The sequence below is a fragment of the Oxyura jamaicensis genome, chromosome 15, assembly GCF_011077185.1.
Source record: "Oxyura jamaicensis isolate SHBP4307 breed ruddy duck chromosome 15, BPBGC_Ojam_1.0, whole genome shotgun sequence".
NCBI classification, from domain to species: domain Eukaryota; kingdom Metazoa; phylum Chordata; class Aves; order Anseriformes; family Anatidae; genus Oxyura; species Oxyura jamaicensis.
The window spans coordinates 1,404,357-1,425,683 of NC_048907.1; the positions used below are offsets into that span (position 1 = coordinate 1,404,357).

Genomic DNA, 21,327 nt, shown 5'->3' on the forward strand with positions numbered 1-21,327 from the left:
TGGCCCAGGAGCACCCAGCAGCCTGCCCCTGCCCTGTACCTCTCGCTGCGTGGCACTAACGCACCGTCGGTTTGGGGCACCGCTGCCAAACCGCAGACCTCGGGGGCTGGAAGTGTCTAAGCGAGATTTCCACGTGCCGTGGGTGGGTGTTGGCACAGCCCCCCGGGCTCACACCCCTTGGCAGACAGACAGACAGACCTGCCCGGGGCAGGAGCACTCCTGCAGAGCCCCGTGCTGCGTGGAGCCAGCATGGCAAGGCCCAGCCATGGTGTGGAGCTGGGAGATGCCCACGGTGCACAGGACAGGGCAGCGTGTGCCCACCGGGACGTGCAGGGTCGCAGAGGACTTTGGCGCCTGGCGTTGTCCTCCTGGCCTTGGCTGCTCTGCCCAGGGGACTGCAGAGCACAGCTCGTCGTGTGGTGCACGGCTGCGGTGCATGGGAACGATGCACGGCTATGGGGCACGGCCCTTGTGCACAGCCCCTGTGCGCGGCTCTTGTGCACAGCCCCTGTGCAGTGTCCTCGTGCACGGCCCTTGCGCAAAGCCCTCGTGCACGGCCCTTGTGCAACACACTTGTGCAAAACCCTCGTGCCCAGCCCCTGTGCAGGCTGCTGGCGGCTGCAGCCCGGCCCCGCGGGGGGGCAGCACACACCGCGCGATGCCAGCTCCGCCGCCCCCAGGCCCACCCCTGGGTGCTGAGCCCCGGCCCCCGCCCAAGGTGCGGGGTTGGGGAGGGGGAGGTGCGGGGCCGAGGGTCCCCCGAATAAGGGCGGGGGGGGGGGGGGGGTCTCAAGCCCCCTTGGGTGCATCCCCAGCTGCTGCAGGCCGGGGGAGGCGATAGGAGCTGGGCTGCAGGACCTGGGACCCCTCTTACCCGGGTCAGAGCCAGCGGGCAGATCAAATAAAGGCCGGGGGGCGCCGCGCACCCCCTGCCCGCCTGCTGCTGAGGCCAGCGGGCAGCACCGCTACGCCTGCCAGCCCTCGCCCCGCTGTCCCACTGGGTGTTATTCCCTGGGGGGGCTCCTCCTGTTCTCCTGTCCCCCCGCCACGACCCCTGCATCACCCTGCAGCTGCAAGGGGGGAGCGGGGAGGGACCCCCTCGGTGGCAGCGCTGGCTGGGTGTTGTGCTGCGCGGGGACACCTCGCGGGGCCGTGGGAGCAGCCCGGCTGGCTGAGCAAATGATATAGCAGAAAAGGGGGCACTTCATCTTCCGACTTGATTACTCGCCGTTAGCTTTAACTGCACTGTCTCCGTTTAAATGTGATTTACATATATCTCTCATATTGTGGTTTAAGTATTTCCCCAGGGTGAGGGAATGAATAAGTTTCATTATCACTACTTAGGAGAGGCTGAGGTTTCAGCTCTCGGCTCACGCTGCATAATCAAATGAGGCGCTGAGCCGGCTCCATCTTTCATGGGAGACATTATTTGAAAATGATAAACTTTGCTTTCCCCGTGCCTCGTGGCACCCTCCCGTCGGGCACACCAGGCCTGGCCGGGCAGCATGGGCACCCGGCGTGTCCCCACCCCACCTCGGTGACGGGCACGGGATTTTCCAGTGTCACTGGAAATCGAACACGTTTTTCCCCACCGTGCAAATTCTCAAGTCCAGAAGGTGCAGGGATGGGCTTGTGACGGCTTTTAAACAGCTGGGGATGTGCGGGGTGGGAGCGCTGCTCCCCCCAGGCCCCCTGCGCCTTCAAGACGCTCCCTGCGATGGCTGGGTGCCGATGGGCACCCCGCGGCCACGGCAGTGACACCCCAGGGTGCCCCCTGCGACGCCACGGGGTGCCTCTGCCACGCTGGGGGCTGCGGGGTGGCCTCGGGGTGTACGTTTGCCCCGTTCTCACCCTGCCCTGCCGCCCCTCTGGGTTATTTCGCCCCTTTGACCCCCCCAGATCTGCTCGGGCACGGCCCCCCCGGCCCCCCGCTTGCCGCTCGGCAGCGCCGTGCCGGCGATGACAAACCCAACAAAGGGAAGAGAAAGGCACTTGTCATCCAGAATGCGGAGCGCGGAAGCAAATTTATTTTTAGATAAATCTAAAGCTTAATTTGTGAAGCTAATATCAATCAAAATGAGAGATGGGTTTTTTTAAGTCCTTTTGCAGCCGTGCAATTTATATCGCCTGTCTCTTCGCCTCACTCTCAACCAGCAAAGGCGGCTGCAAAGTTTAATATCAGCCTCGCGTCTGCCTGCCTAAAAAATTAGTATTATTATTCTTTTAATGGAGAGATATTTGCAGATCAGAAAGGGCATCATTGCCCCCGCCAGGGTGTGAGGGTGCTGCGGTGGAGGTGGCTTCGCCCCGGGGTGCTGGGACGCATCTCGGTGAGCCCCTGCCCCATCCCCACTCGTGTCCCCCCGTGTTTCGGGTACCAACCCGTGCCTCCCCATCCAGCCCCGCAGGGTGAGTGCTTGATGGAGGCGGGCGGCTGCTAACGAGGGACACATTTATTTTGCATTACACATTTGAAGTCTTCCCGTGTAGAGTGAAATCCTCCTCCAGTGACGGATCTATCTGAGGGGCGAATGAAACTGCTAAATAATAAAAACCCAGAGCACCTCCTAATGAAATGTAATGACTTCGAGACCTGCAAGATGAATCGAGCCATCACTCCCAGCCGCTCGCCCTGATTTATAGTGAGGTGGTAAATATGATAGAGGCATCGCTAATGAATTCCCCCTCGGTGGGGAAACGGCAAGCAGAGAAGTTTCTGCTGGGGCCCCGAGCCCCCAGGGGGGCCACTTGTAGGCACGTACACGTGTGTGGGTGCACAGGGGACCCTGCACCCCGCTCTGCCCGCTCGAGAGCTGCCCCGCTCCCACGGAAGCCCCTTTGCAGGGGCAGGTGAAGGGGCCAGTCCCAGCTACCACAGCCCCAGCCTGGTCTCAGCGCTGTTTGGCGATGCTGGTAATGAGATTTGTGCTTGGGAATGGAAACCGAAGCGTGGCCACGAGGTCTGCATGTCCCCGCCGGGCCGTTGTGGTTCCCCGTCCGTCTCTGGCAGGTGTCCCTGCGGGTGATGTCCCCGGGATGCTGCTGCTTGCCCCCAGCCTGCCAGGAGGAAAAGTGTCCCTTTGGCCGGCTGTCCCTTTGGCACCGCCAGCCCGCGCCGTGCTGGGCACAGCGGGACCCCACCTTTGCTGCTTCAAGCACCCGCGTGCTTCAGCCTCACGTCTCTTTGAACGTGGCAGCCTTTTAATGACAAAGATCTAAGCAAATCTTTTCTGCCAGATGCTCTGATTTTAATGCTCAAAGCAGGCAATGGCACTCCCTCCGCCTCCCTTACCCCCCCCCCAAGTGACATTAACCTCTGAAAAATTCCTTTTGTCCCAATCCCTCTTTGTTCCCTTGATTGGCTGTCAGGCCGGCGCTGCCGGTGACGGAGCGGTCCCCTCCTGGCACGCCATAAATACCGGCAGGAGCACGCGCCCTGCAGAATGGCAAGAGCCAACAAGGTGGACGGAGCCGTGGTGGCCTTTGGGTGGCTGCAGGGACAGCGATGGCTCCGTCCTTGTTCCTGCAGGATGTGGTGGTGAGCATCCTGGCGACTGGCACTGCCAAGAACAGCACGGGGCACGGTCCCCCGGCCGCGGGGAGCCACGGTCCGAGGGTGACAAAGTGACATCAGGCTCCCCTGGCCGTGGCTGCCCTCTTGTTCCAGCTCTAAAGCCCCTTGGCCGTCCCCGGCCCAGGATAACGGCACGCCATATGTCACTGCGGGGGCTGCGCCGGCACGGCACGCAGCTCGGGTCGTCGTACTGTTATCCTCGTGCAACCGGCTCTTTGTTTGGGACGGGAAGCTGCCAACAACTTCCCTCAGCAGCCGGGGAGAGATGCCACCAGTGCCACCGCCTGCATCACCCGACGGCTGGGGGGATAACGACCGTGTCCCAGCGCCCACCCCTGGCCCCGCTGCGCGCGCGGTGCACTCGGGGCCGCAGCCCCTAATCCCACGGCTTTGGCGGCACTGGGGCGGCCCCGCACACGTGTGCGTGCCTCGCCTGGCACCGGGGAAGGATTAATGGATCAGCGTGGTTAGGAGGATATTTATAGGTGTTCCTCCGTGCCCTAAAAATCTCCAGGGCGAAGCCAGGCCAGGAGCGGAGCCGGGGTGGGCAGAGGTGTCCCGGTGTCCCCGGCTGGGCTGGGGTGGCACCGGGGAGGCCACAGCAAGCAAACAAAATGCAGAGCACACGTCCAGTGACATCCTGGTTTTACTTTGGGAAAAACAACATCCGGACACACAGCTTGCAGGTTTTGTGGTTGTTTTTTTTTTTTTTTTTTTTTTTTTCGTTTGTTTTCTCTCATTTTTAAAACAATATAGTGCAGACAGCACTTCTCACAGTAGAATATAATGGTCAATTTTAGTATAAAAAAAAACATTCTCAGAGATTTGTAAATGCACTTAGTGCTTGAACAGGCCTTTCAGGGATACAGTACCTCTTTTCTGAGCACAATCACCTTGGGTTTCATCGGGGTATTGTTTCCTTTTCCTTTAAACATCAAAACACTTTGTATTTTGTGATGCGGAGCCTTTTTAAATGAATAAATCTGTTAAACACATAATTACACATACTGAATAACGGACCGTAATGAGTGTTTTTGAACTGCTTTAAAAAAAAAAAGGAAGTATGCAATCCCACCCCAGCACGGCGGCTAGGTGCCTTACTGGATGTGATCCTACGTCTCCTTGCCTGCCTCGAAAATGGAACAAGGGCATAATTGACAGGAAAAAAAAAAAAAAAGCAAAAAAACCCAAAACCTTGGAAATCTGAGACTTAGGCGTGGTCCTGTGGACTCGGCTGCCCTGTGGGACTTTTTCCGGGTGACCCCAGCCCCTGCTCGCCCCTCTCCTGCCCTCGCCCGTGGTGGGGCTGGGCGAGGGGAGCGGGGCGGGCGGTGCCGCAGCCACCCCGAGATGCACGCTCTAGGCAACTAAAAAAAAAGAAAAAAAAAGAAAAAAAAAAACAATCCAAAAATCTGTTCAAGTTTTCAAGTGTTTTTCTTAAATAGCCTCCAGACTGTCCCCAGTTATTAGCTTTAATCAAAGCAGTGCAAGTTATGGACTTCAACTAAAGGTGAGCGCGGGCGCTCGCGGGCGGGGACCCTGCCTGCGGCGCAGCCCCGGGGCCGGCCGCCGTGCGGATCCGGCCGGGCACGCGCGTACGCCCGTGCACAGAGCGGAGCCTCCTCTCCCTGGATAGCAGCAACTCGTAGCGATTCCCTGTTCACATTCGTGGAAATAAAATGATTTCTGAGCTATATAGACAAGCATTCCTTCATCCTTGGCTTCCAGCGGGTTTCGGGTGCATCCAAGTTTGACGACCCCGGTTAAATGCCAGTATCTGCGGGGCGCCGGGACCCCCTTTCGGTAGCCAACCCCGTCCCCCCCCCCCATCACCCCGCCCTGGCCTCCACGGTCTCGCAGCCTCGCGGTGCCGGAGGCCCCCGGCCGCCGTCCCGGCCGTCGCCCTGGCTTTGGGAAGAGCAAGCAGCCGCTCCTTATCTGTAGACGGGCAGGCGGATGTGAGCGTGCTGGTGGTCCAAGAGCCTTGGCACAGACACGGTCTCGTAGCCCTTGCCCAGCATCTGCTCCTTGATGCAGGGCGGGTGGATGTCGTTGATGAGATACTCCAGCGACTGGAGGCTGCTGCTGAGGATGGAGGTGTTGCAGAGCGTCTTGCTGGGCAGCCCCTCGGCCGGCAGCACGCCGAGCTCGCGGGGCGCGGGGCCCAGCTCGGGCGGGTTGTAACAGTCACTGTTGGGGGTCACCAGGACGCTGTTCCAGGGCGGCGCGAAGTACTGCCCCACCGAGAAGTTGCCGTGCATGCAGTTCAAGGGCGACGAGCTCACCTTCTCGCCCGCCGCTGCCGCCCCCGGCCCGTAGGGGCGCGAGGTGCCCGCGCAAGCCTCGGGGGACTTGCTGAGGGCCCCCCCGCCGCCGCTGCCGCCCCCGCTGTACATTCGCAGGTGCTGCTGCTGCTTCTGCTGCCAGAGCAGGTAGTCCACGCCGTCGGGGTAGAGGCTCGCCTTGGGCGCCAGGGCCGGGTTGGAGCCCAGCGCCAGCTCGGCTCCCTTGCGGCAGTCCGGCAGCACGGCGCCGGCGTAGGCCCCGGCGGGGAAGGCGCCGTGCTTGGCCGGGCTGGGGTGGGTGCCCGCCAGGGCCGGGCAGGCCGGCTGGGAGCCCTGGGCCTGGCACTGCTGGTTGAGCTGGTAGATGATGCTCTGGATGGAGGGCAGGTTGGAGGGAGGCAGCGCCAGGCTCCTGCCCGCCAGCGGCAACGCCGAGGCTGCCACCGTCACGTTGGGGGGCACGGGGCCCTCCAGCTGCTTCTGGCCGCCGTGGTAGCTCAGCTGCCCGGCGCAGGAAGGGCCTGGAGCTAAAGTGCTTGAGGCTGGGTAGGGAGCGACGCCGGCCTGGGCGGGCGACAGCTTAGTCCGCTTCCCCTCCGCGTTCTTCACCACGCTTTTGCCGGAGGCTTTGACGATGGCCAGGAGGCCCTGGTAGCCGCTGGCGTGCACGGGGTAGGGGCTGTAGCGCTGCCCCGTGGTGTCGTAGCCATTGACCGTTCGGTTAAGGTGCTTGTGCTGTGGGACCCTGATGTTGGTGGGGAAGATCTTGATGGTCAGCGGGCTGTTGGCCACCTTCTGTGCATAGGCGTCCAGCTCGGCGGGGCTGGGGTAGCGTGGGGAATGCATGGGTGCCGCCGTCTCGCCTGCGGGAGCAAAGAGCAGCGTCAGTCCGGCCCCGGGACCCGCGGCTGCCCTTCAGCCTCATCCCCTCCTCCTCACCCTCCTCATCCTCCTCCTCCTCCGGCACCCCCCGCCCGGCTCCCGGCGCCAGCCTTTGGCAGAAACGAGGTCACGGCACAAACCTGCCCCCTCTCACTTATAAAGTCACTTCTAAGTGGCCTAAAATAAACTCGGTGTGGAGAATGGAAATGTCACTTTACCCAACGGGGGAATCTTTCTCCGAGATTGGATTTAAACTACATTATACAAGCAATTTCATGGGTGCTTTGCGCTGCTACGAGAACCTCACCAAAAATGGAAAAGCATTGCATTTACCAGCCATAAATCAGCAGTTCCTATAATGAGCACAAAAATGTCACTTTTATGCAATTTTACAGATGAACAAAACTGGTGAAATTAACTGTGGTAACCTACTGTAGTCAGCAAAAGCCTCCGCAGAAAAAAAAAATTATATATGTATATATTTTTGTTCCTTTCAAACTCTTTCCCAAGCAAGTTTCTGCCATTCTGGTGTGAAAACTCATTTGTCGTACCCATTATACTTTCATTTGGAGTTTATCTTGAGTATCCAATGAGCCACCAACTGTGAAAATGATTAAATCTACAAAATCTATCTAATAGATGGAATAAATTAGGTGTTTAAAATCTCCGCACACACGTGCGCATGCACATCCAGGCCGGCACATGCGCGCAGCGGGGGGTGCCGCTGGCTCCCCGTCCTTTGTGAAGCACCCTGGGGGACGTGGGGGCCCACGGTCCCCGTCCCAGTGCCCACGTGCTTGACCCAGGGGGTTCCAGTGGCTCGGGTTCCTGGTGGCAGCCAGAAAGGTGTCCTCGTCCTTCCCCCGCCGCCAGGAACCGCATGGCCACGGAGCCACCGGTGACACCAATAAAAAGGAGGCGAAGCAGACAGATGTCCCCGTTCTGCGAGCAGAGCTGCCGTTGTCTGTAATGGGGACATTATTTCCAGCTCCGTTTCACAAAATTTCCTCTCCTGACATGCCCAACATGTTTTTCCCCAGGCTGCAAGGAGTCCTGCTCTGCACGAGCACACCAGTGAGCACGGCACGGCGGTGCCTGTGCCTCGCTGCCACCTCTCCCGTGGCCACGGTGGTGGCACGGGGCAGCAGCAGGGACCCTCCAAGCTCGGGGCCAGGGATGCAGCAGCAGCCGGCGCACGCCTCGCCATGCAATCCTCAATCCCAGTAAAAGTAATGGCACGGAAAAAGACATCGTATAAGCATTTCACACATGCTTTATGAAGATGGGCCCATCTTTCCGCACGGCTGCTGAGCATCCCGGTTCTGCTCCCCGGGCGGTGAAGCTGCCCAGGGCTGGCTGTGCTGCAGGAGTGAGGTCCCCTCCCTAGACTCAGAGGAGTTGGCCAGGTCCAGTTTGTCCCTAGGCTCTGTCCAATGCCCGTTCCACAGACCAACGCCACTTCTCCCAGCGTGAAGGGAGCTCGAGCACTGACATCGCTCCAAAAAGTTGCCGGCACAACTGGGTAACCACCAGCCATCCTCAGCCCACCCTGGGCCAAGTGTCACCGAGGAGTCCCGGTGCTCCCAGGGGCCCTGCCCCTCACCGCCAGGCAATTTCGGAGGCTGGGTGTCAAGGTCACTGCAGAAGAGCTGTGCCGTGAGGAGCTCCTAACGAGGGCAGTTCATTAAACGGGGGAGCCACGCCTGCCTCGGTCCTGCTCCGACCTCGCTGCATGCACGTGTGTGTCTGTGAGAGCAAGGCCTGGCATTAAAAGCAGTATTTAAGGGAGGTTGGGGCACTCACACCTCAAGGGCCTGGTGCACAACGCCCCCGTGGAGGGCGGGAGCATTCACAGGGCTGTGGGGAGCGAGCCCTCGGCCGGCCGCCGCTGCTCTCGGTGCTCCCCATTAAGGCGATGTCCCAGTAATTTAAAAGGCAGAATGGACGAGCATTCACCAGGCATTTCTCCCATTAAGTTAATGTTATGGGCTTTTTACAGGTGTCTTAAATAGACATTGTTATTAACGAGTATATTAAGCCAATTAAAACCAGGGCCTTTGAGCGGGATTTAATGTAGCTGCTGGGAGAGACTGTGCCCGCAGCTCCGTACGGCAGGACGCAGCATCCCAGGCAGGCTGCCACAGGGCACGCAGTGCATCTGCCACCTCCCCGTCCTTGGGGCATCGCCCGTGCTGGGTTAAACCCCCCTGGGGCAATGGATCCCCGTGACCCAGGGGTCTGTGAGCGAGCCGGGGGGCTCTGCCCAGTGGCACGGCCGCCGGCACCACGAGCGACGCACGTCTGCATTCCCCTTCATGCCGGCACCGCTGCCCTTGGAGGTGGCGGCATCGTGAATACTCAATTAACATGACACTAATTAGCTGGTGACACTTGCAGAATCCCTAATGAACCCGTTCCACGGAGGAAGGAGAATGCTCCTTTCTGAGCAAAAATAAAAAAAAAGAGGCGATCGACGGGGGAGGGAGCGGCATGGCCCCGCGCCCCGGTGTCACCAAGCCCCGTCCGCGGGCGACGTCGGTGGCATCGCCCCGCTCGGGGCCCGGGGGGGGGGGGGGGTGCTGGCTGCGAGCTCGCCGAGGGGGGAAGCGAGGAGCCTCCTTTGTCGCCTTCTTCACACCAGCTGGGTTGGATGTGACAAGTCACAAATTCAGTGTGTTGTCACATATCAGGGTGACGCACCAAACCCCCACTGGGAAAATTACAGAGCTACCAATTTCCAAGAGGCTCCTGGCGCGCTCGTGCGCGCTGCTGGTAAGCGGCTCCCCCTCTCCGGAGTAATTACTGCTTTCTAACGGGCTGTAATTACTGCGAGATGCAAACTCTCCCGAATCACCGCCGTCACCCGTCAGGCGCAGACAGCCCGCCTGATGCTCAGCCGGTCGCCGGCAGTTTTCTCCCCCCCCCCCCCCCCCCTGGAACCCCAAACGTCGAGGACGTCGCGGCGAGGGTGGGGGCATGCGTTGTAACCCCCCCCCCTGCGCCGGCGCAGCCCTCGTGCGCTCCCCCGGCGAGCGGTGCCAGTGCTAACCACCAGCAGGGGTGCGGCCACGGGAGGAGGGCAGGCGGTGGTGGCTGCTCCCCTGCCCTCTTCTCACCTCCTGCTCCGGAGCTTCGAGGGCTCGCTGCCATGAGCATCCCAAGCTCGTGGAGATCTTGAGCTTCCCCGGCCTCGCCGGAGCTCGAAGGGCAACACCGAGATGGCAGCACGCAGCCCCCGGCCTCCTGCGGCACCCACCACTCATCACCTCTCCCAGTGGACGCTCTCGCCGGCCACGGGCCGTCTCCCACCTCCGCTCGCCTTTTCCTGGATGAAGGCGACACGCAGCCAGCTTTGGGTCCCCCCTCCCTCCCTGACCTGCTCTATTTTTCCAGCCTGCACTCAATAACAGCTAAATAATTGAATCTGCTCAGCAGCCAAAGATTTGTTTTGAATTTTATTGGAATTTTAAATTGTTTTGTTTCTTCAGTATTTTATTACTGTAAATGGAAAATGCATCGCCCGCAGTAATAATCCTATGGCTTTTTATATTTCTCCGAGCTTCTGCTCAAAGCATTATTGGAAAGCTAGGCAGAAATGAGAAGCCATTATAATGGCAGCATAGGCTTATAAGATTACGCCTCCAGCTAAACAACTTTTTACTTTAGCAAATTGGCCACCAAACTCGGTTCAAGACACAGATTTAAATCCTAGACCCCAACAACGCTGCGATCCAAAATAAATCTTTGTTTATGGACTCGGGCGGCCGCAGCCCTGCCGCGCTCCGAGCGGAGGAGTTGGTGCAAAATGTCCGACCGGAGCCACGCGGGCGTTCTGGGAATCCAGGAGCCGTGCCGTGGAGATGGGGTGTCCCCGACCAAAGCAGCATCTTTTCCCAGATCCTTTTTCCGAGCACCAAGCTTCCTCCACCCCCTGGCTGCCCTGGCCACGCCGGGTGCGAGCCCTGCTCTCAGCTGTGCCTCCCGGCACGCCGGCAGCGCTTGGCTCCAGCCCTGGGGCTGTGCTGCTGCAGGGGGGGCTCCTGGGGTGCCCCTGCCCTGGATGGGGAGGACGAGGAGGATGTTGGGGTGCATGGGGGGATGTCCCGGGGCTGGTACCGGCCGCATCGCAGTCCTGGGCAAGGGCTCAGCGGGGACACGGTGGCAGCACCCAGCAGCGCCACAGCCACGCGGGATCACGGTCTGGTCTCCCTCCCTCGCCTCCATTCCTTCGCTCCTCCGCAAGATCAGGCGGGACAACCCTTATTTTTACACATCGGAAGCACGACTGTATTTTACTACAAATGAAAAAAAAAACTAATCTCGGCAGCAAATCTTCGCAGCGCTGCAGAAGGCAGAGCCGTGAGCTGGAGAGGCTGGAGCCGAGCCTGGAGCCTGGCACCCCCCGAGCCTCGGTGCCACCACTCTGCCCCCCGGTGCCTCCCGGGCAGGTTTGTCCTGGGGAGCTGCCCAGCACCCGGGGAGCTGCCCAGCACCACAAGCGGGGCAGGGGCGGGTTTCCCAAGGGGGAAACCACCAGGGTTTTCTGCCCCGCACCGCAAGGCGAAGCCTGGGGTGTTATTAGGTGGATGCAGGCATCGCAGAGGCCAGGATTCGTGTGTGATATTTCTGCCTGGTAGTGGGGAACCTCATCCATCCTTCAGGGCCAGGGGAGCCTCCCCTCTGCCCTCCCCAGGTGAGGGGCATGCCGCAAGAGCCCAGAGCTCGCCCTGGCTTTGGGACAGGCTGCCCCGCTCCCCATCCAGCAGGGGAGTCCCAGCATCCCCGACGCTTCTAAAAACCATCGACCACCCCCTTATCTCTGCAAAACTGCGAGCAGATTTTAGAAACCTAAATATTTGCACAACACTTGGAAGGAAACAAACAAAACGTGGTGCGTCTGACAAACAAATGAAGCCCCTGATGATGGGGTCTGGGCCCCCGTTGGCAAAGCTGCCTTGGGGACAGAGCCCCCGGGCTGGCGCTGGGGCACTGGGGGGGGACACGTGGGGACACGGGGACGGGCAGGGGGTGCGCAGCCGGGCAGCGGTGCTGCCCCCCGCCACGCACGTCCCTTCCCTGTCGGATTTCACCATTTTCCACCCTTTGAAGTGCGGCGGTTTCTATGGTGACCGTGTCCCCAGGATGGGTGGCGCAGAGGCCACCGCGGCACGGGGATGCAGCGGGGGGGGGGGCCTGCACCTGCGCGGTCCCCGGCCCCCCTCCAGCCCTTCCCAGGGCACGCAGTGTCCCCACGGCGTCCCCTGCAGCGCGGCCCCAGGGGGTGGCCGGGGGGGGTGCAGCAAAAGAGGGCTGCGCCCCACCTTCAGGAGCCCCCCGCCTGCAGGACCCCGGCCCTGCCGTGCGGCTCCGCGCGGTGCCGGGACAAAAGCCTCCCCCCGCAGAGCAGCCCCCGCACGAGGAGCCGAGAGAAAAACGCACAGCGGCTCCGAGGGCTTAAATTAAAAACAACTACAGGAATAATAGCCGGAGAAATCCATCTGAATAAACGTAGGTGGCAAACCTCGAGCGGCAGCCGCGCAGGAGCCGTAATGTGCAAAGACAACAAAATTCATGACAAAGCACAAAGGGAAGAGCAGGGCTTTGCCATCCCGAGATATTCATCCATTAACACGTTCCCTTTTTAGGCTGACATGTCATTTCAGACGGGCCTTTTTTCCTCCCCTTTATTCTCTCCCTTGAAGGAGCGCGCGGCTTTGCCGAGGCGTTTGCTGAATTGGATCACCTCAGGGCGAGCACTTTATTATCTGCAGTCAAAGCGTCACCACAAATACCAGTCTACACACACATGTGTCACTTTCTATTTGTCTCCTCGCCGAGGTATTAGCACCGCGCGCCGCCGCGGCACCGCGCACAGCGCCGCGTCCAGCGGCCGGGCAAAGGGAGGGCGGGTGGGGGGACGCCCCGGTGCCACCCCAACGCCGCCGTGACAGCACCCCGACTGCAACCCAGTGGCACCCTGATGCCACCCTGACGCTGCCCCAGTGGCATCTCGGGGCCGCCCCAGTGCCACCCTGATGCCGCTTTTAGGATACCCCAAATGCCACCGCGATGCTGCCCCAAATCCTCCCCAGTGCCACCCTGGTGCCACCCTGGTGCCACCCTACCACACGGCCAGCAATGGGCCCAAGGAGCAGGAGGGGCCCCACCAGGGGACTGCAGCTCGCCCCAGCCCCTCCGCTCTGCTGTTTGGGTGAAGTACTTGCCAACAATGGCTAATTAATTTCTGATCTCTTTAAAAACCACACTTCTCATGGCACCAGCCCCCCGGCGGTGGTGCAGCCGACAGAGCAGCGCGTCCCGGCTGCGCCCACGACCCAGGGGGGCTCCTGGAGCTCCCGCGGCTCCAGCAAAGGCACCGGTAGCTGAAACCCCCCCGACAGCTGGGAAATAAAGAGCAGCGATGAAAAGTTTGGATGCAGAACAAAAATCCCTCCCGTGTCCCTGATGGCCACGGGGTGTCACCTGGGGAGCCTCCCCCACGCCCCAAGCACACCGCCCGCATCCATCCATCTCCCCCAGCACACGCGACCGATCGAAAAGTGTTTCTGCAGCGTTTCCCGGCAGGGAAAGTGCAAGTCAACAGCACATTTTGGGCATGGCAGTTAATTGAACTCCTTTTTATGGCACATATATAAATACACAGAACCATCATTAACCGATCCCTTCCAGAAACTGAAAATGAAAGAATTAATCTTATTTCACTCATGTGTAACCCCTCATGAAATTAAAATGATATTTTATGGGTGTGTACAAAAGCAGAGCTTTGCTGCAGCGACTTTAATGAAAATGCCCTTGGAATACGTAGAATTGGGTAATGAGAAGCCATTAAATGTGGTTTTATCCCGGATGCAATTAAACAGTTTTATCACTCGGGGCTGAGTTTCCGTGGGTGCGTCCCGGGGCGTGCGCAGTCACGCTGTGGGCTCGCCGAGACGTCCGGGGCCATGCCCAGCCTGACCCAGCCTCCCAAAAATTGGCCTTACCCAGCCTCCCAAAACCTGGCCTGACCCCAGCCTCCCCAAAACCGTGCCCACCGGGGCTGGGCTCCGAGCCCAACAACCACACAAAAATGATGTTTACGGAAAAAGTGGCGTTTGATGTGAGCGCGTCAACCCCCTTTTGTTCCTCAGCAGGCTTCGGTAAACAAATGGCACTTGTTATCTCATCTTTCTAAAAAGCACCTGCAAAAAATAAAAAGGGAGCAGGCGAGGAGGAAGAAAACACAGCTCAGCAAAGCTCTTGATGTGCCAGAAACAGGTGGGCTCGTTGCACGGCCCTTTGATGCATCAAAGCAAGGACACGGCATCGTGCCGCAGCCCTCTCCGGGGCCCTGGCGCTCGGAGGGACGGGCTCAGCCCTCCTCATCCTCCCTGTGCCACAACACCCAGCCCGGCCCTGCGCGGACCGAGGGGTCCCTGAGCCGCTCGCCCTCCCCCACCTCGGGTCTGGCGACCCCACAAAGCCCCATCCTTCTTGCCACGGTTTCCAGCTGGGGGTGTCCCTGTCCTTAACGCCCACTGGGACATTTCGCTTCCCATGGCTCCCAAAGGCCACGTCCCCAGGTGCCACCGCAGGGGGGTGTCAGCCAGCTCCCCTCGGGGCCACACAGTGGGAAATATTTCCCTCCTTAACGCAGGAGAGTGTTTTGCTCAGGAAGCTCCCCATCCCTGCCGGCTACGTATCGATCCCAGCCCGTGGCAGGGCCCCCCCGCCGCCCAGCCCGCTGACGGCAGCGCGGTGCAGGCTGGAGGGGGGCGCAGATAAAGTAACGTTTAATTAAGTATCAGCCATCGCTACAGCACTGCGGACAGCAAACGAGGCAAAGAGGTTGGCCAAAGCGAGAGCGGTGTTATTTGATTTATAATTTAAATAAAGCTCAGGATTCCTGTAATGCACATGGAATAAAATCAAAAGGGACCGGCCTGCCGGGGCTAATTGGAGGTGGGATTTTCCTGAGGATGCTGCTTCTCCCGAGGCTCCTGCGCCCCGCGGGAGGCAGTGGGGGCACGGGGCACCATCCTGCCGCAGCCTCCAGGACACAGCACTGCCCTGCTCGTGGCACGGATTGGGATTCCCGGTGAGGGAAGCCGGCCTCTGCCGCGAGCACCGTGGTGCGGTCACCTGAAGCTTTTACCGGGATGCCCCCGCTTGGAGCCGGCCGTGCCGGAGCACGGGGCACCGGGAACGGGGAGAGGAATTGGCAGGAGAGTGAGGGGGAACGCAGGGCAGGGCCAGGGGGTGAAGGTGCTGGGCCATCAGCTCCCAGCACGGGCAGGACAATTAGTCAGCTCACCTTTTATGTGAAATTGGTACAAAAATTAATCAGCGGCACCGGCAGGGTAATAGGATTTCACAGTGGTGCTGGGCCAGACGGCCAACGTGCCGAGAGCCAGACTCATTTAATATCGACAGAAACAATGCCAGAGGACAGAAATAAGACCCATAAAGATAATTACTGAGATACTCAGGAGCAAATTAAGTAATCAGAGGCACTTCTAAATTGTGCCTCGTTTTAAGGGAGCGCTATCTTTTCCCAATCCCTCGGCGGGCGTTCGGGGGGCAGCGGGAGGCTCGGGGCGAGCCCGGCGGCTCCTCCCCATGCCGCGTGCCGCAGGTGCCGTAAGTACGGAAGGGAAAATTGTATTCAAACCCAGATGCGTGGCCCTGAATGTCACCTGCAATTTAATTTGACATAGCAGGAGGCAGAGAGGAGAGAGACAGGCTGCATTTTCCCATAATGAGCGGAAACGTACGGTCAGCTAAACTTTGATTAAGGTGACCTGGCCGGCAGCGAGCGCGCTGGGGGAGCGCAGCTGGGCACGGCCCGCACCAGGGCCATGGGGGACAAACCCCAGAGACCTGGGGTGAGCGTGGTCCTGCCACAGGGGTGGGGGCACAATCGGCCACCCCATGGTCCCCTTGTGGTCGCTGCTGGCCTGGGGTCCCCCCCGGGGGATGCTCCACAGCGTCGTGTCCCACGGGCTGAGGCAGCCCCCAGCTCCGAGCCACCACTGGCACGCATTGGGCACGCTGTGGGAACCGGGGGGCGCATCCTGACCTTGGCACCTCGTGAGGAGCAGCACAAAGAGCCTGGTGCCAAACCCGTGGGGTCCCCCGGCCACCCCACCGGGCTCCCCGCCGTGGGTCCCGTCCTTGCGGGCACAGCCGAGCTCATTAGCACGTGGCAACGAGGAGCGCCGGGAGCCGGAGCCCTCGCGCCTGCCCTGCGCCGCTGCTCAGGCATGACGGATTAGGAATAATTTTACAAGAGCAACATTCATTTTCCTTCCAGACACTAATAGGAAGGAGACTCGAGCGGCACCGCGAGCTTGGATTCAAGGCGAGCACACGGACGTGCAGGGCCACGCGCTCGCCCACCCGCTTCGCCGAGCCCACGGGGAGCCCCAGTGGGCACCGGGGTGCAAACCACTCGGGGGGCACAGACCCCACGTGCCCCGGACCACCGAGGCCCTGCAGGCACCAGCACGTCCCCACCAGCGAACCCGCCACGTGCCTCTGCCCGCGATCCCGCTGCGCTCAGTCCTGGGGAGCTTCACCCAGAAAATAAACCCTGTCCCCCCTGTGAGACCCTGGGGCCATCCAAACACCGGGCATAAACCGGTGCCACCCCGTGCCAGCCGTGCTGGGGTGCCCAGGTAAAGGGGGAAAATGTCTGTGGGAAAACACAGATCATTAAACAAATGCCTGGGGGCTGTCACACACTAACAAGCCGAGCTTTAGCAGCTGATTTGTCTTCAGCCTGCAATGTTTAAAAATCCAACTGAGACCAGCAGAAAAATATCCACTCCCCTCTTTAAAACACACATTCATCACTTGAGAATCTTAATGCGTCTTTCCCAGCCGGGGAGGTCAAACACGCCTGCCTAAAGCAGGCTCATTAAATATACATTTAATCATGGTTTGGATTGAGAGACAAAGGCTGGGAGAGACAGGTGCTTTACTGGAGTGACCTTTTGGAACCCATTTTAATGTAACTAGTTTACAGCTTATCTGAAAGGCCAGCTCGTCGGGAAGGCGAGCCGCAGCAAAACTGGGAAAGTAATTACGGGGGGGGAAGGGACGGGAGGGAAGGAGGGGAGGACGCCGAGGCTTGGGAGGTTCGGGAGGCTGCGGAGCAGGTATGGAGCTTTGTCTGCCGCCGCGCTTTGCAGGCAGCCACGCAAAATTTTCCAAAGTTCCACTTATCAGCCCGAGCAACCCAATTTAATTTGCTTATCTCGTCTCCTTCCCCATCCCCCCCCCCCATAACCCCGCTTCTCCTGCTCTTTTTAATTATCAGTTAAATGAATGTCTTTTCCAATAAGACAAGAAGCATCAAAGCAGGGAGCAGGCGCCCCAGGGAGGGCAGGAGCCGGGCGCGAGCTCGGCTCCGGAGGGGCTCGGACCCCAGCGCATCCCGATGCCGGGGGGCAGCGGGCAATGCCACACGTGTGCCCTCCCCACCGCCCCGCCACTTACACTTGCGCGGCTCCAGCGCCTTGTTGGGGCAGGCGAGGTGCTGGCCTGGGGGGTTCTGGGTCCGCTGCAGGCACGCCAGCATGGTCCGGGCGTCCCGGCCGGCCGCGCCGCCGCCCCGCGTGCTGCCGAGAGAAGGGAGACGGCGGTCAGAGGAGGGCACCGGCCACCAGCACACACTGCCCGTGCCCCCCACCCGTGCCCACCGCCCGCAAACACCGCCCGTGCCCCCCGCTCGCACCGCCGGGCAAAGTCTGCGCTCAGCGGAGGCTGGGAGCTCCGGCGCCGACCGCCGGCGTGCACGCTGCGCAGGGCCCTTTGCTCTTTTGGAGATAAATAAATAACTATGGAAGCCTTAAATAAATATGAAGATGTATAAAATAAATATGAAGGGCTCGGTGGGTGATCTGTGCTCCCTGCAACGCTCTCTGCTCTTCCTGCAGGAAACCAAGCAGCTCCCCGTCGTCCTTCGGGGCAGAGCTCCAGCGCCGTGCTCCCCGAGCCCTGAGCCTGGGCTGGGGACGGCAGCAGCTGCCATCGGGGTGTCCTCCCCACCGCGCTGCAGGGATGTGTCCATGGGCGTCAAAGTCCCACTCGGGATCGTGGGATGCAACAAAATCTGCTCAGGAAGAGCAGGAAGGGTCAGGCCAAAGTCATCTCCGCCAACGATCTGCTGCTAATTGCACATCCGGAGGGAGCCAAACCCGGCAGCGGTGCCCGTCCTTGGATCCATCGCTCTCCCGGCCGAAACGTTCCGATGGCTGGGTGTCAGGGCTGGATATCACGGCGGAGGCATCGCTTCAGCTGCTCCATCGCAGGGAAGCGTCCTCCTGCCGTGTCCAGCGGATGGGATCCCGCCTGCTCGGGGTGCTCAGGGGTCCTGCGGCGCGGCTGCTGCCTGCACGAGGTGCCGGGGTGCGTGGGAGCGGCGCAGTGCCCTTGGGCACGCGCTGGCACAGCAGGTCACCACCAGCGGTTGGTGATGTGCCCCCCAGTTTGGGCGGGAGACCCCCAGCAGCTCCCCACCAGCATCGCCCAGGGGCACCCAGCAAGAGGGGCTGGATGGGGACCCGCAGAGCCAGCGTGCCCCGGCCACAGCCCGCCCGACGGCGCGACCTGGTTGACGGCTCCGTCTGAGCCTTTACAGATATCATTTTCCCCCCTGCACACAATGGACAGGCCTTGGGAACTGCTCGCCTTCGCCTCTCAGCTGACAGATGCCTGCGGACGTGCGCTTGCTCCTCCACGGGGATGGGGTCCTGAGCTCCCGTCCTGTCCCTGGGCTGCGGGGACACGGCGGCGCCCGGCTGGCCCCGCCGCAAAGTTTGGGAAATGGAGAGAGTCGACAGAGAAAGGTGTGAGGAGCAGGAGGGGAGGAGGAAGTCATTTAATACCGAGCAGGTGTCTGGAGAACCCAAATTGTGCTGTTTTCTCCTAATAATGAAGTATTCATGAGTAAAAGCCTTTTTCACTACTTTCTTAAGATACTAATTTCACAACAAGCGCCTTGTTACCATGCAATTATTCCAATCTTGCATTTCTCCCAGATTCCATCTGTCCTAGCGCTCTCTAAATGAAAGACAATCATGTAACCACCTTTCATTATTCACTATTTTACTTTCAGCAAAGGTACCCTGAAAGAAATGATTTCCTCTGAAAAGGACTTTTATTCAGTTTCAAAACCAATTTTCTCCTATTACTGTCTTAAAAAAGGAGGAGGGGGGCAGGGAGGTGTTTTTATTTCGTGCATTACATATCCTTTGTTAATGCAGCTCGCAGTAAAAGCAGCCGTATCCATTTTCTGGCTTCGATTTCTGGTAATTTTAAAATATGCCATTACAATCAGGCAGAAATTATACAGTTTGAAAAGAGAATGAAGTGCTTCTTATTCACAGCCTGAGCGCACTTGACTGCTCGGGAGCTCGCGTCTCCCCGCCGGGACTGGGGGCTCGTCGCGCAGCCCCGCTCCCGGCGCGCGCAGCCACCGGCCAGTTTCGGTGGTGGCCGCGTCCTCACCGCGGGGTGACCCAGGGCTGGGACCCCCCCTGCCATGTCCCGAGCCGTGCCCGAGCCTCTCCCACGCGCTGACCTCCCGCGGGTTGTCGCCATCTGGGCGATTAGCGGCGGACGTCACCTCCGTCCCTGTGCCTCCCCGGGAAGCTGTGTTGTCCCTGTCCCTGTCCCCCATCTCAGGTGGCTTGTGCCGTGGCCGGACGCGTGCCATGCCAGCCCCTGGCACGAGGCTGAGACCGTAAAAGCGGCCGCAAACGGTGGCACTGGGGACAGCCGTGGCAGGCGGGGGTCACGGTGCGTCCCCCATCCGCTGCTCCCCCGGGGACAGGGGCTGAGGGCAGGGCACGCACCCACGGAGCAGCGAGCGGGGAGGCCGACCAGCCCCAAACCTGGGCAGGATGCAGCCATGGTCCCAACCCTGCTGCAGGCACAGCCGGGGTCCCTTAGGGGGCTGCCACCCCCCCGCAGGGCACCGCGACCCCCCCCCCCCGGGACACCGCAGGGCTCTGCCCCCGCCGCGCACCCCGGGCAGCGGCGCTGCAGCCGCGCCGGCGCGGGAGCCGCACGCCAACCTAAATAAAGGCAGCGATTAATTCCCATCACAGCTCTGCCCCCGTCGCCCAGTGTCACGCAGCTCTTAGCGCAGACAATTTTTTAGACAGCTAAGCTGAGCTTCACCCCATATTAATGCACACGCTTAATAACTGCCGAGGTCCCCGGCTCGGCACGCGCAGCCCCGGCCCCGCGGCCCCGCTCAGCACCCCCCCGGCGCTCCCCGGCCCAGCAGCACCCACGGGTGCAGGCTCAGCACCCCGGCCCCGCGCCCCCGGCCCCGCAGGCAGCAGGGGGCCGGGCCCCCCGCACAATAGGCATCTGTCCGCTCCGTGGCATTTCGCTAATGCCGTCCAGAAAAGCCCTTGAATCAGCTGGTGGGAATTGGACACTGCGCTGTTCCAACGCTTACCGCCAGCTTAGTTAGCTCCATCTGCGTTTGAACTAATTCCAATCAGCAGGATCCGATTTAGTTCAAGCTGCTCTGGCTCTTTCACGGCAAGAAAGGCAACACTCAGCAGTTTTGCTGCCCTGCCCCGAGTTTGCACGGCCTCTGCCCAGCCCGTGACCATGGCCCCGGGGCTGGTGGCACCGCCACTGCACCACCGCCAGCCCGGGCTGGGGGTGCAAGGGGGCGAGGACAGAAGAGCCACCCGGCCCCAACAGCCCCGTGATGCTCATGCCAACGGCCCGGGGACCGCTCCATCCATTCTGTCGGGTGCTGTTGGGATGGGGACAAGGACAAGGCTGGCCCCGAGCCAGCGAGACCCCAGCAGGTGCTGTCACTGCGGTGAGACGGCGCCGGCACGGGGCACGGCACCGCTCGTCACCCGGCGCCATCCCCGCTCCCACGGCCGGGAGCAGGAGCTGGCAGTGCAGGACCCGGGGCTGCCACCAGCCCTGCTCGAGTGGCTGCGGGCAGGGGACAGCGTCCCCGCATCCCTCCAGCTCCAACCATCCTCCTCCTCCTTCCCCAGCCCCTTTCCCACTGCCTCCGTCCCCACCCCCAGCCTGCTAATTTCGAGGCCCTATCGCTCCATCGGACTATTTATAAACCCAAGGTCTTTGTGACTTTAATAATAATAAAAAAAAAAACCCTCTGTGTCTAAAGCTCCAATGACAGAAGGGTTTGGCACCTTCTCTGACATCAGAGGCCGATAAGACGGTCTTATCTCCTCCGAGAGCCCCGCGAAGGTCCCTCCAGCGAGATAAGGCCAGCGCAGCTGTCGATAGAGGCTTTCATAGGCGAGGATTTAGATAAAAGAAAATGTGACGGGAGGGGGGTGGGGGAAGAAAGGGAACTTTCAAAGTCTCAGCCTGAATTGGGTCTGTGCCGCTCGCCTCGGCAGAACAATGAATAAAGGGGATTGCAGAAGCTGGCCTCTTGTTAGGAGAAGAAAGGGTCGTGTCTGCCGCCGCAGCGTGCGCATCCCTGCCCGGGCGCTAACGGAGCTGAGCACGCAGCCCGTCCCTAGCACGCGGCCTGGCTGGGGAATGGGAGCCAGCTGGGATAAAAAAACATAA

At 60.5% G+C, this 21,327-nt stretch overlaps 1 protein-coding gene across 1 annotated transcript; it reads right to left on the minus strand.

Moving 5' to 3' along the window:
- Nucleotides 1–4,896: 4,896 nt before the first annotated feature.
- FAM222A (family with sequence similarity 222 member A) lies at nucleotides 4,897–20,392 on the minus strand. Its single transcript, XM_035340945.1, has 3 exons — nucleotides 20,216–20,392; nucleotides 17,242–17,363; nucleotides 4,897–6,722 (listed from the first exon to the last, which is right to left on the minus strand). The coding sequence occupies exons 2-3, from the start codon at nucleotides 17,321–17,323 to the stop codon at nucleotides 5,509–5,511; spliced, it is 1,296 nt and encodes a 431-aa protein (XP_035196836.1). The 5' UTR covers nucleotides 17,324–17,363; nucleotides 20,216–20,392; the 3' UTR covers nucleotides 4,897–5,508.
- Nucleotides 20,393–21,327: the final 935 nt, after the last annotated feature.